At 44.1% G+C, this 13,918-nt stretch overlaps 1 protein-coding gene across 1 annotated transcript in view; it reads right to left on the bottom strand.

Annotated features, from left to right (window-relative positions):
* herc2 (HECT and RLD domain containing E3 ubiquitin protein ligase 2) overlaps nt 1-13,918 on the bottom strand; it is a 62,602-nt gene that overhangs the window by 27,278 nt on the left and 21,406 nt on the right. Inside the window, exons 20-36 of the mRNA XM_022243223.2 lie at nt 12,648-12,833; nt 12,019-12,225; nt 11,326-11,417; nt 10,475-11,134; nt 9,840-10,053; nt 9,405-9,565; nt 7,875-8,048; nt 6,393-6,888; nt 5,947-6,122; nt 4,879-5,071; nt 4,362-4,550; nt 3,733-3,917; nt 3,174-3,324; nt 2,264-2,466; nt 1,521-1,745; nt 1,057-1,204; nt 174-436 (exon numbers count right to left, since the gene is read on the bottom strand). Of these exons, the coding sequence (XP_022098915.2) occupies nt 174-436; nt 1,057-1,204; nt 1,521-1,745; nt 2,264-2,466; nt 3,174-3,324; nt 3,733-3,917; nt 4,362-4,550; nt 4,879-5,071; nt 5,947-6,122; nt 6,393-6,888; nt 7,875-8,048; nt 9,405-9,565; nt 9,840-10,053; nt 10,475-11,134; nt 11,326-11,417; nt 12,019-12,225; nt 12,648-12,833 (3,923 nt within the window). The remainder of the gene's footprint in view (nt 1-173; nt 437-1,056; nt 1,205-1,520; nt 1,746-2,263; nt 2,467-3,173; nt 3,325-3,732; nt 3,918-4,361; nt 4,551-4,878; nt 5,072-5,946; nt 6,123-6,392; nt 6,889-7,874; nt 8,049-9,404; nt 9,566-9,839; nt 10,054-10,474; nt 11,135-11,325; nt 11,418-12,018; nt 12,226-12,647; nt 12,834-13,918) is intronic.

The following is a 13,918-nucleotide window of genomic DNA, read 5'->3' as shown; positions in this document are numbered from 1 at the left end:
TTTCAAAATCCAATTTCTTTTGTTTTTGTAGGTATTTTCAAGCTGTTTCAGCGATTCTTACAAAATTCCAAATTCAGGAAAACAAAGGTATAGACTTATTCAGCGTCATCTGGGTAATTGGAACTTCTGTTCAGACAAATGTGGAAGACTATTTGGACACCATTTGCAAGTACCTCCAATTCACCCCTCTCAAACAGCGCCTTGATTGGGGAGGGCTGAATGGCTGCATTCATCAGAAGTTGCAGCAGGGTCATCTTGGTGGAAGTCATGCTGTCCGGGCTACTATCATCCTCCATTGAGAAGGGCTGGAGCTCTAGGGCTGCCTGAAGGGATAGCACCTTGCGTAAGTTGTCCTGCTTGCTGAACATGACCCGAGTGGCACGCAGGAGAGAAAGGCGAATCTGCTGCTTGCGAAGGCGATTCAGGTTGACCGCATCTGGGACAGGTTTGAAGTGTAAAGAAAACATTCATGATACCACTGTTATGGAAAAAAGACGTGGAGAATTAAAAAGATTGGCAGGTTGTTCCAGACCATCAAAGGGTTAAAGTTGTTTGTCTTCAACTGTCTAAATATATTCAAAACAAAGAAACTTCAGAAAATGGCCTTGCAGGTTTTCGGGCCTGAAATACTGCTCTTGAAGAGTCAAGGTTTACTACTCTTTGATAAAAAGAAGTTAAACACAAAAATATGTTCTCTGTAACATTTCAAGAAGCCTCCAGGACAAATCCAAGGCACAAAGAGGGCACAGCTTACCACTCTGTTGAATTCCAGGTCTGGGTTGTGCTACAGTTCACTCTCAATTTACTAATACCCAATCCTGCTGATTAACATTTTTAATCTCTTTCATACTTTATTGTACACAAGCCTAACCTAATCATTGTCAACTTTGGTTAAACCCTCTCAACACTTGAAGTCTTCGATATTCTAAGATTTTGAGATCATAACAATACCCCTCAGCACACTGCAGACAAAATTGATCTCAAGATAGACTACGCATAAGGTTTGACAACCTAGTAAAAAGACATCTAAGACAGAAAACAATTGTTTTTGAATACCTGGATCTGCCAAGCCACTGCCATTTCTGCCAGAGAGAGCCCTGAGTGCCTTGAAGCCAGAACCAGCAAGGCTGATCAGATGAACCCAGGCATCTAAAACTCCAGGTGTCAAAGGTAGCTTGTCTACATCAAAGCTCAGAACTGGGACCTAAACAGGGTGGGAAAAAAGGTCACTGGAGTGAGATACATACTTTGTAGACTTCAGAACACCTGTCACATGCCCAGAAATGATTAGAAGACACATAAAATGAGATCAAAGACGAGAATAATCTTCTTTGACATCATCTTACAAGATCTGATGGATCAGGGATTCAGTTATGAAGCCAAATTCTGAGACTGAAGACTCATTTTGAAAACCTTTTGATCTTGAATATGTGTAATTTATGAAGCCCCTCCCATTAATCAATATTCAGTTAATCTACTTGCAAGCAGTAATTGGCTTGTGTAGTGTGAGAAACACTAACCACTGTGAGGGAGGAGAGTCGACAAACCCGGAGTACCCGTTGGTCCTCAAACTGCACTGTCAGGCGACCACTGGCTGCAATGTTAGCCACTGTCCCCAGACCAAACTCTTCGTGTTTGACCAGGCCACCCAGACGTGGTCGGCTGTCCAGGCCACCAATCATGGCAAGAGCTGACATGACAGCACCGTCCTTGGCAAGGGTGTCTTCTTGACTCACATTACGAGGCTATTGGGACAAAGATATAATAAACTTGAACTTCCTTCAACGAGACAAAAAAGGACAGAAGGCCAAACTCTTCAACATTACAACTAGCCATATGTAACTAGAGATCATTTACATAATTGTAGCAAAAAGTTTTTCAAGCTAGAAAAATAAACAATGCACAATGAAGAACATCCTAAGAGTCAATATAAAATGTTGAACACGTTTTCAAAGTTGAAGAGGATCTACAAGACAAATTTTGGTAAAATTTGTGTATAAGCTGTATAAAGACAACAGTATATCTAGACAATATGAATATTTATGGTGTAAAATAAGAAAACTAACATCTTGCAGACTTCAAAACAGGACTTTGAACATAGGAGCTACTTTAAATCAGTGATTTGTGTAAGTGCTAAATATCACTCAATAAATCTCTGAGTAGCACTGCTTTGGTGAAGTCAGAGTAATCTGATTAAGACTTTTCCCCAATTTGCTGGCAAATATTCACAAGGTGTTTATAAACATCTCATTAGCATACTGACCTCAGCATGACCTTCCTCCAGCAGGATGTCCGTGACTGCACTAAGCTGCTGTGTGATGTAATCACTGATGGTCAGGTTCCAAGCTGGTAAGGTATGTAGACGGCGAAGTAGGATTATGACCTCCTCAGCTACAGTGCTGCCCATGGAGGCAGTCAAGGAGACTTTACAACGCAACTGCTTCTTCCCTTTGTTACTAACATCCCCTGTGAGAAAAACAACGGTAACATTTCTTAATATTCATTGCTTTCTTGCACTCTACCCAGATTTTTTTAATACAATTGAGAAGGAAAACTCTAAGGACCTTTCAGCCAAAAACCTATGGGAAGGAAGAAAAATCTTTTCCAAGCGATGAGAGATACAATACTGCTGCACGCTAATCTGGCCACATGTATAAAGACACCACTGCCATACGGCAACACACAGGGCCCATTTCGGGAATAAAGGAAATTACGCAACACCACACAATTCTGGGCTCTCTTTACTGGGCGGCAGGCCTCGCTGCAACACCCGGGCGTCAATTGAGGTTGCTTGTGAGATTAGAGTAGCCTCCAGACAGTCATTTGTGTGGGTGTAAGCATCCAGTAAATGAAGTTATGAATTTTTGAACAATTTCGAAAATGGAAAATCAGGAAAAATCGCCCAGCAACTCGTCCCACATGTGCAAACTCCATCCGCGGGAAGTGGTAAATAAAGGTGTACGGTGACGTTTCTGAACTTTAGAAACTAAAGAACTTTTGTATTTATTTTTCATTTATGGAGTAATAGACAAATTCTGAAAAGAAGTAAAATAGAAGGTCAATAATCCACACTGATGTGGGTTTTTAAAGCACCTACTTTGTTTTGCACTGTACAACATATTAACTGACTGGAAACAGGAGTAACTGACTGCCACTGGGGCACCTGTGCTAACCTGTGAATGGGTAGGGCAGGTCAGCTGAGCAGGCCAGTAGCATTGAGCCTAGTAGAGTAAAGAGTTTCTTGACCAGCGTGTTGGTGCGCAGAGATGGTTCTGTCTGCTCCCAAGCTGGTAAGACTGCTCTAAGTAGACGGAGAACCAAGATCTAGGATGGGACAAGACAGTAGGACAAACATAAGCAGTCTTCACTGAAAAAAGACTACAATGAAATTATCATATCAGTACAAAAAAGTTGTTTGAGCAGTGGTGAATAAAAATTCATTCATTTGCTCAATCTGTGCACCTGACAATTGACAATGACAATTGTGAAGATCAAAAGATCAAACTGGTTAACTCCCAAGAATCCCAGCTCCTATTGAAACAAGTAACAAGCACCCACTTTCACACTGTGATCAGATTCAAACTCACACAATGACAAAATATACCAGTAGCAGAACTAGTTGTAGTCAAGTGTCCTGCTCAAGAATACAAAATCCCATTAGACACCTCATTCAACATGTTCTATACAAGGAGAGACTCAGAAGTGGATCCTGGTCATTCATTATGAGCCCACCTGCGTGGTTATGGTCTCTGGGGTGATGTCTGGTGTCTTGACCATACCCAACAGCAGCTCAATCCAGTCAGGTGTACTGAGGGCTCGGCAGAGGCTGGGGGCACTGGCTACGCTGGAGATGAAGCCCAGGGTGGCCCACTCATGGTACTGCTGGCTGGCTACCAGCCTGGATGGAGACAGCTCCCCTGAAACGATGGAAACAAAATCTCAGGGATGAATGTCAGAAATCAACAGAAAAATATTGAGGATTCAATCAAATAAAAATTGCCTGGCACTGAATTTATACTCAAAGATCTTTAGATGCTGCAGGTTAACATCTTTGTCCAGTCAAGCTGAACAAAGAAAGTGATCACAGCAAAATTTACACTCAGCTGACTTCCAGTTGTCACTGGTTGCAGGTTCACATCCCATTTCAGTCAATTTCTCAATTTCTAACAACGATCTACAGTGAACCCATTCAGTCTTCCCAACTTATGTATTTGACAATCAGACAAAACATTTCACACATTTACTGAGCTAGTTTAGGGATAAACCGACAACGCATTACAGTCAAATTACTTTCCATGACATTTCTGGTCAGTAAGCAGATTGTCTATATATTTCCTTATTTCCTTCTGATTCCAACCCACCTTCAGTTGATGGCTTGGCATGACCGGCTTCTACCAGTGTCCTCAGTAGTCCGCACAATGTCTTGGTGGCGTCCCGCTGCATGTTCTCAGCATGGATGCCACAGCTGAGGGTCAGCAGCTGGAGGAGGCAGATGCTGGACCGGCGGATCAGGGCAGTCGGGTGGCTGCTCTCAGGACGCTTCTTGGCAGCTGTAACATTTTTCACATGGAATGAATAGGGCAGTAAGATCATGACAACAGTTCATCAATCTCACGCGAGAATGTCATCATCATCAAACCTGTTTGATGCAAATGATTCTTATGTATATGTAAAGCGTGTAGGAATAAATAACAAACAATTTCAAATAAAAAGTTACAGGAAGACCAGTCTTCTGTAGCAAGCAAGTCTGACTTCCGAAAGGATCTAATTCTGTAAATGATACAAGCTGATTGCTGTCACAACATTAATTTGGACGATCTCAACTATTAATACTGGGCAGATAATCCCCTTTTTAGGCAGTGGAAGATCCCTCTTTACCTGGATCTATTATGCACTCTTTCTCATCCTCAGCCAGTTCCACTATCGGCAAGGGGCCAGCCAGCTTGAGATCATACTTCCCTTCCTTGCCCATACGGTAGGAGTTAGTGCTACCTGTGTCCCACTGGACCCGGATCCAGCCATCCTCCCCTAGCTCTCCTATGACCCGCCCCTCACTGGGAGGTGGTCCATCCTGGAAAACATTGTTGAGAATGTATCAAAATCTGAATACCAATCTGTTGCAGGATGGAGTTCTAGAAACTGCAGCAAGATGTCAAAAATGCAATCAACTAACAACTGGGATTTGGCATTCTTATAATAAATCACAGATCTAATACATAAATCTAAGACAACAGCACGCAAATCTACAACCACAGATTTAAGGGAACTGTTAACAGATGTAGGACAACAGACCACAGATCTAAGACAACAAACCACAGATGTAAGACAACAGACCACAGATGTAAGACAACAGACCACAGATCTAAGACAACAGACCACAGATCTAAGACAACAAACCACAGATCTAAGACAACAAACCACAGATCTAAGACAACAAACCACAGATCTAAGTCAACAGACCACAGATCTAAGACAACAAACCACAGATCTAAGACAACAGACCACAGATCTAAGACAACAAACCACAGATCTAAGTCAACAGACCACAGATCTAAGACAACAGACCACAGATCTAAGACAACAGACCACAGATCTAAGACAACAAACCACAGATCTAAGTCAACAGACCACAGATCTAAGACAACAGACCACAGATCTAAGACAACAGACCACAGATCTAAGACAACAGACCACAGATCTAAGACAACAGACCACAGATCTAAGACAACAAACCACAGATCTAAAACAGACCATCGATCAACAACCACATACCTATGACCAAAAACTAGAGATGTAAAGACATCAGCTTAAATATCTACAACCACAGACCACACATCCAAGGCCACTAACTGCACATGTAAGACTACAGACCACAGATCTACGACAACAGATCATCCATCTTACACCACAGACGACAGATCTAACATAAGAAGTATCTGCTCTTACCTGATCCCCCCATTTCCAATCTTGTCCTCTCACCACTCGGGTACCAATCTTCATCATGCCAGCCAACTCTGGTCCACTGGTTGGCATGGGGGGCGGCTGGGGCGTGTTACGTGTCTCTTCAAACACTGTAGCTGGCAAGGGGCTGTCGTCATCATTATAACAGTCGTGATCTGGGCCTGGAAAATCAACAGTGAAGGCAGTTTGAAAGTAGGTATTTGAGGAGCTCACAGAAACTCATTCAATGGTGCCTGCATTTTATTTGAAAGCACTTCAACTCAGCATCTCTTGAACCATGCCCTGAGCAATCTATGGAACTCAAATGAGCATGAGAATATTACAGAAACTAATTCCACATTATTCTATTCTACCATATGTCTCAGCTCAGCCTTTGTTTTTTTACAACCTTGCAAGAAACAGGAGTTGTAAAGGGATTTGTAATCTCTTACCAGTGAGTCTCAGGATTGTCTGCATTAATCCCAGTACTCCAGAGTTGAGTAGCAGACTCACGCCACAGGCTAGGTGTTCCTTGGTCAACATTCCTAAGGTAGCCAGGATGAAGCGTGCCTGGGGTAGCACTCCCAGGGTCAGCCCGTTGTCCTCCTCTTCTTCGTCTTCAATGGCCGCCTGCGCCGAGCAGCTCAGCGTCTCATTGGCTGACAGTACCTGGTGGCGCAGCTCATCCACAGCCCAGCGGCTCAGCTTGGCAAAGGTGGTCTGGAGGATGACGCGGTCGTAGGGTGGGATCAGGGCCACGTTGTTCAGGCAGTGGGTGCTGGCGTCGTGGACAAGATTGGGGTGGGCCAAGCCGGTGTCAGCGTGCTGGTCAGCTAAGCCCTGCCAGCCGCACAGCATGGCATAGCGGACCGAGGGGATGAGTTGATCCTTCCTGAGCTGGGCTAGCATGGCATCAGCCCCCTGCAGGCGACTCTCAGCTCTAGCAAGCTGTAGGAACATAACAAAATAACCAACTGTGATTGCCTACTGCTGTAACATCTCACACTGAAACTGTGAAGAGTACTTCTAGTTAAGGTTACATGGTATCAGTTTTCAAGCTGAGTACTGTCTGCCAATGCAGCATGATTCGGATATTCCCAAAGCTACAAATGTGTGGTACTAGTGTCAAGAAAGCGACCTCATTTAGCTCTTGTAAGTCAAACAGCAACCTCTAGCATTCAAGCACAAGGCCTCTATGGATCAACAGCAAGTATTTAACCACTTAGCGCAGGTGGCAGTTATCAATGTTGATGATGCTGGGAAGGGATAATTATCATTTTTTTCTGGTTTCAAAATCTTCATTTACTGGACACTTACACCCACTCAAAGGACTGTCTGGGCCTACTCTAATCTGACAGACAACATCTATTGACCCTAGAGTATTTCAGCCAGGCCTGCCGCCTTGTAAAAAGAGCCCAGTTTTTGCAGTGTTACGTAATTTTCGTTTGTTCACAATACTGGCACAGTGCACCGCTGACCTCTTTTCAATGGGGGCCAGATTAGCATGCAGCGGTACTGTGTGACTCATCGCTGAGGTGGTGGAGCGCTTTTGTCCCTGGTTGTAATCCACTCGCGCTAAATCCGCAAAACCATGGTATACTGTTTCAAAACAAGGCTGGATTATCTTCACGACTGAGAGTGAAAAAAATAATGGTAATGCCCAGCAACCTGGTCTTTTGATAGAGGTACGGTCTTTTGTTACAAGGCCCAGTTCCCTTTGTCCGATTTTGGAGACCCCAGCTACGCATATAAAAAATACGTGTCCCGTATTGGAAATCCCAACGGCAAGTGGTTAACATTGCATATTTGGCTGGAGAACATGTATTTCCCATCTTAAATGTTAAGTATGGGATTTACTTACATGTGAAATCATCAGATAACCCTAGGAGGCAACTAATGTACTGGGAACTTAACTGATCAGTTATTGGACCTACTTGGGCATACAGCGCCATCCGGAGCTTCTCCAGATCCAAGGTGTTGTCGTTGATGGTGAATTCCACAATCTGGCTCATGAGGGCAGTCTGCGTAGAGGCACCTGTCATGCGCTGTCGCAGCCACTTGAACTTACGGGCGCTGGTGATTGCACTAACCACTGCCCTCCAGGAATCCTGCTCCACAGATCAACAACAGTGAGTTCACGACTCAGGATTTCTTACCAACAAAGTAGCAACATTCACCTTTTTTAAACACAAATAATCCACAGACATAAAACATGCACTGATATCTTAACAGTTCTACTGGATTGCAAAGGATGACTTCAAGATTCAGCTTGAAAAGATTCAGTCCTTAAGGGGGCTTACCAGTAAGGCCTCACCATTCTTCCAAGTTAAGTCCGCTTTTTTAACGGCAAGTTTGTATTGGGTGACTGAATTCAACCGGACACCACACAGTTCTACAAATCAGCCTCTCGATGGCGGAGGAATTACAGGGAACAGTTTGGAATACACAACACAAAATTAAACGCTGCTTTGTAAAACAAAATAAAAGACTCTATCACTGTGTGTACATTCGTTGCAAATCCTTTTTTTTCACAGACATGCATAAAAATACAAAAATCCCAAAGCTTAAAGCATAGATGCATGGCCTCACTCATGAATAAAAATATCTTCAAGCAAGAAGGAACATGTTTACTCCATGCTCAGTGCAATCATGTCCAGATCAGACTAGTTGTGGCAGTGATGCACTGGCACTAGGCCCACATGACTCGACTAGTCCGTACCATGGCGAAAAGAGAAAAGGTACAGGGCGCTCACAACTGTCAAGTTGTGTAATGAGTTCAAACCGACTAGCCAAGCTCAGTGTGTACATACTTTACATGGGCAGGGTGCATTGCCAGTGTGTGGCTGCTCTGAACAGGCGATCACGAGTGCATGTTGTGCACACGTGACGCTGTGCTGCATGCTCTGCAGGGCCTGGCAGGTACTCCACTGTGTAGTTGTGGGCATGTACATTCAACTAGTCGCACGCGCCTACTATCATCACTGAACCACTCAATCATTGACTTCAGGAGTTCCAAATTTAAATTATAGCATAATAATCGACATGAATGAACATGCCGTTCCGTATCACGGTTTGACCAGGCTCTCTAGAACAAACAGGTCTTTGAATCAGCCTTTCCGATCGCGGACTTTCCAGTTGACATTGATATTTAAATGACCAGACCTAAATTTGCATAGGGCATTCTGAATGCAGAGTGAATGGAATATTCATGTTAGCAGATTAAGACACACCACTCTTGCTGCATACAGTCGTCGTTGTCAAGTGCCTCTTTTGTTAGAAAAAGTTCACGGACTCCAGCGGACTTCCCCCGCGAAGAATGGTGAGGCCTTACTGGTAAGCCCCTCAAATTATGATGTTCATCAAGTTTAAAGTTTTTAACTTCCTCAATAAAAGAAAAAAATCCTTCCACATTGCTTTTTGGAGTGGTGATGGTACAAGCAGCATGACTGCATCCAAGGAAATACCTTATCTTTTGCAGGCTTCTTCTCTGTCTTTGGCTGCTGCTGTTTAGCAAAGATTCGAACCACTCCTGCACCACCTACGGCTCCAGGCTCCTCACTCTCTGCCTCACCACCCTCTGTTTTGGCCTTCACGTCTTTGGTTCCCTTCTCTTCCTTGCCAGATGCTGCAGAACAACAAAAACAGTCATAAGGTAAGACTGTATCCGAACCTGTCGTCTAGAGTTAGATCTAGGTCTGCACCCGCTGAAAACATACAGGAACACACTGACAATTGATGAAGCCGTATCTATGGAAGCCCATTTTGGATATGACTCAAGACTGCTGAGCATTTTCAAAGTTCACATCATCACTGACGCTTGACGATTGAGACAAGCCAGGTATGGCAATCACACTTTGATCACATTCCAAATAGTTCCATTGTTAGTAAAAAAGCACTACCTGAAACAGCAGCTGCGGCAGCTGTAGCTCGTCGTTGTCGGATCATCTTCAGGACCACCTGCTTCCAGCGTGGCGGCGTACTCAATATCTTGAGCCTGGACAACGTTGACACCTCGTTACCAATGGCTGGACGTAGCTCGGTGAAGAGGAACCTACAACGCTGGATGACTGGGTTGCAGACATCCTCGTAGGGGTAGGACAAATCTTGACGGGCCTAAGGCAGGTAAAGATTTCCCTCAAAGTTAGCTCTTTTGCCAGCATGAAAGGCTGGTGCATTAAGCCCTACCACTTTATGTTTTGGCTTATCACAGGCACCCCCGTAAGAAAATTACTAAAGTCAGGTGCATTTAACCTGTATGAGAGGATCTTACAAAGTGATATTGCAAAAGCACTCAGAGCAGCCAATGTGCACAATGGATCTGGCTAAGAAAGTTACAAATGAAGGTGATATTTCCACTTTCTCTTGCAAGTTCTCTGCTGGTTAATAGTTAGCATTACAGATGAGAGGAAGCAAGCCTCATACATCCTAAATTGAATAAGAAACTTGTCCTCGTCTGTTACTTTTCTGCGTGAAACTAGTACATGGTACACACAAATTGCTAATGTGATAAAATGCTTGCAGCATAGTCCAATACCTTAATGAGTGAGCGTTTGGCCTGGCAGACTACTTTGCAGACTTCAGCAATGGATTTTGGCATGGCCGAGTGTCTGAGATGTCCCAGACTGTCCCCCTGTGCCCCGTGTTCAACCAGGGCTAGCGCAGCGTGCCCCAGGTCGTGATGCTTCAAGATGCAGGCCATCAACAGTCGGCCGACCACCTCCATGGGGTGCGAGGGTGGGAACTCGATGGGAGGGACTAGGTGATGCAGGCGGCAGTAACGGTCACAGTGGACCAGGAAGGCCTTGACGGCAGGGTCCTGGAGCCTGCTGTCAGCCAGGGCCTGAAGGAAGGGCCGGGCTGCGTCTGCCAGGGAGGCTGAACGGGCAAAGTGCTTTTGGTTGTCCTCATACTTCCCCGGGGCTTGCACAGGTGTAGTGGCCGGCGTGGAGGCATTGGAACCTGGCCTGTCAAAGCGCTCCAGGACACTGGGGCGCTGGCCCAGCTGCAGGCCACTACTAAAGAGTGGTGAGTCCAGCCATTGGCTGTTGCCCACCTCGGCCGGGTGGAGGGAGTTGTCACAGGCCTGGTGGCAGGAGGTAAGGCCAATGAGAAGACCCAAGGCTCGCTCAGCATCAATGAGAGGAGATGAAGTACAACTTGAGTCGAGAGTTGGGATGACAATATCTTCTTCAGGCTGAGAGGGGAAAAATTACACGAGAATAATGGTTTACCTAAGGTTTAAATTGCCAAACTGTATTTCTCCAAGGTTCTACTTCTAAATCTTTTAATGTACAAGTTAAAACTGATATCACTGTAATCATTCAAGAAAATCTATCAGGGGAAATCTAATCATCGTTTGTTTTTTTTCTTCTTTTTTTAACCTACCCTGACATACATCCCCACGAAGAACCTTTCCATCAACAGAACAGCCTTGGCTGAGTGACCAACACTCTGGAATTCTTCTGTTGCATCTTTGGCTGCAACAACATATAAGGAGTTTTAAAAAGACAGATTATCACATGGCAAGTGGAAAGCAATGCAAAATGCAGTGGCTTTGAAAGATTATTGGGTAGGTAATTCTGTCAATCTTTGATTTTGGTTCTCCCTAGAAAGAATACAACAGTTAATAGTGCCCTTCATCCAATTAACATCTATCAATAAACCAATCTGCCCTCACAGGCACCCAAGTGTTCTTGATTGGAGTCACACATTTGTTGCAAAATGTCTTACTTATGGACACAAGTTCCAATTTTGTCACTGCAACCACACTGTACATTTCCCCCATTAGCCGATATAGAAACCTCACAAGACCATTTTGTACCGTACTCCAAAAGCCAGCTAAGGGTTCTTTCATGATGACAGCCTGTGCAGGCTGAGTTGCGCAGTGTGCAAATCTACTTTCTAACTGAATGCACTCAAATAAGTGCAATACGGCATGTTTCTTGCGATAACGTTCATGTGTGACAAGCACTTGTGTGTAGGATTGTGGGATATAAAATGGCAGAAAGTGCATCCAATGACCAGTGCTTTTCACAAGTTAACACAAGAGAGATTAACGGTAGTGCATAAGGCCCGTACCTGCATATTGTTGCAGCCTGTCCTTTCCGCATGGGGCAGTGCAGTGGAAGTCCTTCAGGTCATACACCTTGCCGTTGATGACCACCCACAGACCTCCATCCTTGTTGTGGTTCTCCAGGTCAGCTTTACGGATCAGGGGGACATCTTCAGGGGTCACAGGGGTGTCTGCGCTGGCACCTCCTGATGCAGACATACCAGAGAGGCCTCCTGAAGTTAAATTGAAGGGAACATTCCACGTCAAATCCAAATCACAGGTCTAAAGAAAATCTCGGGAAACTACTCCCGACTCAATTCTCTGACCCATGGTCTAACGGGACAGAGCACTGCTCATCATCAGACCTCTGAATTAACATTTGGAGCTGGACTGTATTCGGGGATGTACTTTACAAATGATACAGAAGAAACATGCACTTGTGTTATTTTTGGTATCAAAAGTAACAGTCTATGTGTACAAAATTAAACAAATACTTTTAGATCCAAGAGGCCTGATTTCAGACATGTCTGATAACTGTTAGCAGTAGTAACATGCTGTTCACTGGACTAGCAAAAACAGAAAATACTGACTGCAAGATAAGTGGACATGGACATGGGAAAACTCATAGATGCTAAGCAGAGAAATTTCTGCTTACCAGGGCAGTGACCTCTAAGATGGCCTGACCAAGCCAGGTCTTCAACGTCCTCCTTCTCCATGCCGGGAGACAGCCTGTTGAAGACATCCAGCAGGTCCACTAAGCTGGCGAGGTCAGAGATGGGGACGGAACGACGCTTCACCTGCAGCAAGACCAGGCTGGTGATAAGCTCCGGCAGCAAGACACCTGCAAGTGAGATCAAAGGATTTATCAATTGCTATATCAACTGATAAGCCAATTAACCCATGCTGCAGATGCTTTTATTTTCTGAAATCCTAAAATCCTGTATTGTGCAGGATACTGATACACGTTTTTTTTATATGACTCACAAAGAGCATCAAGTCTTTTGTTTTAAAAAGTAACAGTGGCTGGGCTGCACCTCAATCTTGCAAAATCCTTACAGATTTTGAAAAATCTTGGAGGGCTGGGTTAGTAATATAATAAGATCGTACTGACAAAAAATGACTTCAACGTGTAGGAATTACAAGCCGTCTCTGACTTTCTGAACTTCAATCAACATACTTTTAACCACTGTCACACCATTTGTTCAAATCTGCTTCACTACATTCAGCCAACTGAATCATTTTAGGCATCATTCCCAAATTGCCTATGTGTTCGTGGACGTGTTCGTAGACGTGGTCATTTCACAGAATCGTGGAGAGCATGCGAATTCCTGCCAAACAAAAGAGCCATAAGCAACTCAGTGGATCCGTGGACGGAACGCAACATGTAAGCTTCATCAAAATTACCAACCTCATAAATACGCCCGATTTTCCAATTAAAAAGAAAACAGACCAGCGGCTAAACTACCTTTCAAGAGCTGCTGAACATTTTTTGTGACAGCTAGTGCTGCAGTCAAACCACTTGATCGAGCCCAGACTTATAGAACATGGCACTTTCAAGCTGAACCAAACTGAACCACATGTACTGGTCAGTTTGGATGTTTGGCTTTGACATAAGGCATGGTATTGATAGCAAACGGAATGTACTTAAGAAAACTTGATAATAAGCAAACACAATGAAAAACAGAAAACAAGTTTCAATATATGTATACGCTGCATCCGCGCTGGGCAGATATGCAGGTACTCATGGTGCGTATTGCGGCTATGTACAGTAAATTTATGATGGCCCCAGATCACATGTGTAAAATCCACGCAGTGAGAATTCACATATAATCAGCCAAGAACATGCTACATCCAACTGGACTTTATTCAGACAAAATATTATGCATGTCAATCTCCAATATTCATGCCGTTACATTCCATATTAGG

This window comes from Acanthaster planci, linkage group LG02 (genome assembly GCF_054643075.1).
Source record: "Acanthaster planci isolate LZ-2023a linkage group LG02, COTS_SCS, whole genome shotgun sequence".
NCBI classification, from domain to species: Eukaryota; Metazoa; Echinodermata; class Asteroidea; order Valvatida; family Acanthasteridae; genus Acanthaster; species Acanthaster planci.
The sequence above is the reverse complement of the archived record's forward strand: the minus strand, read 5'-3'. Positions and strand labels throughout refer to the sequence as shown.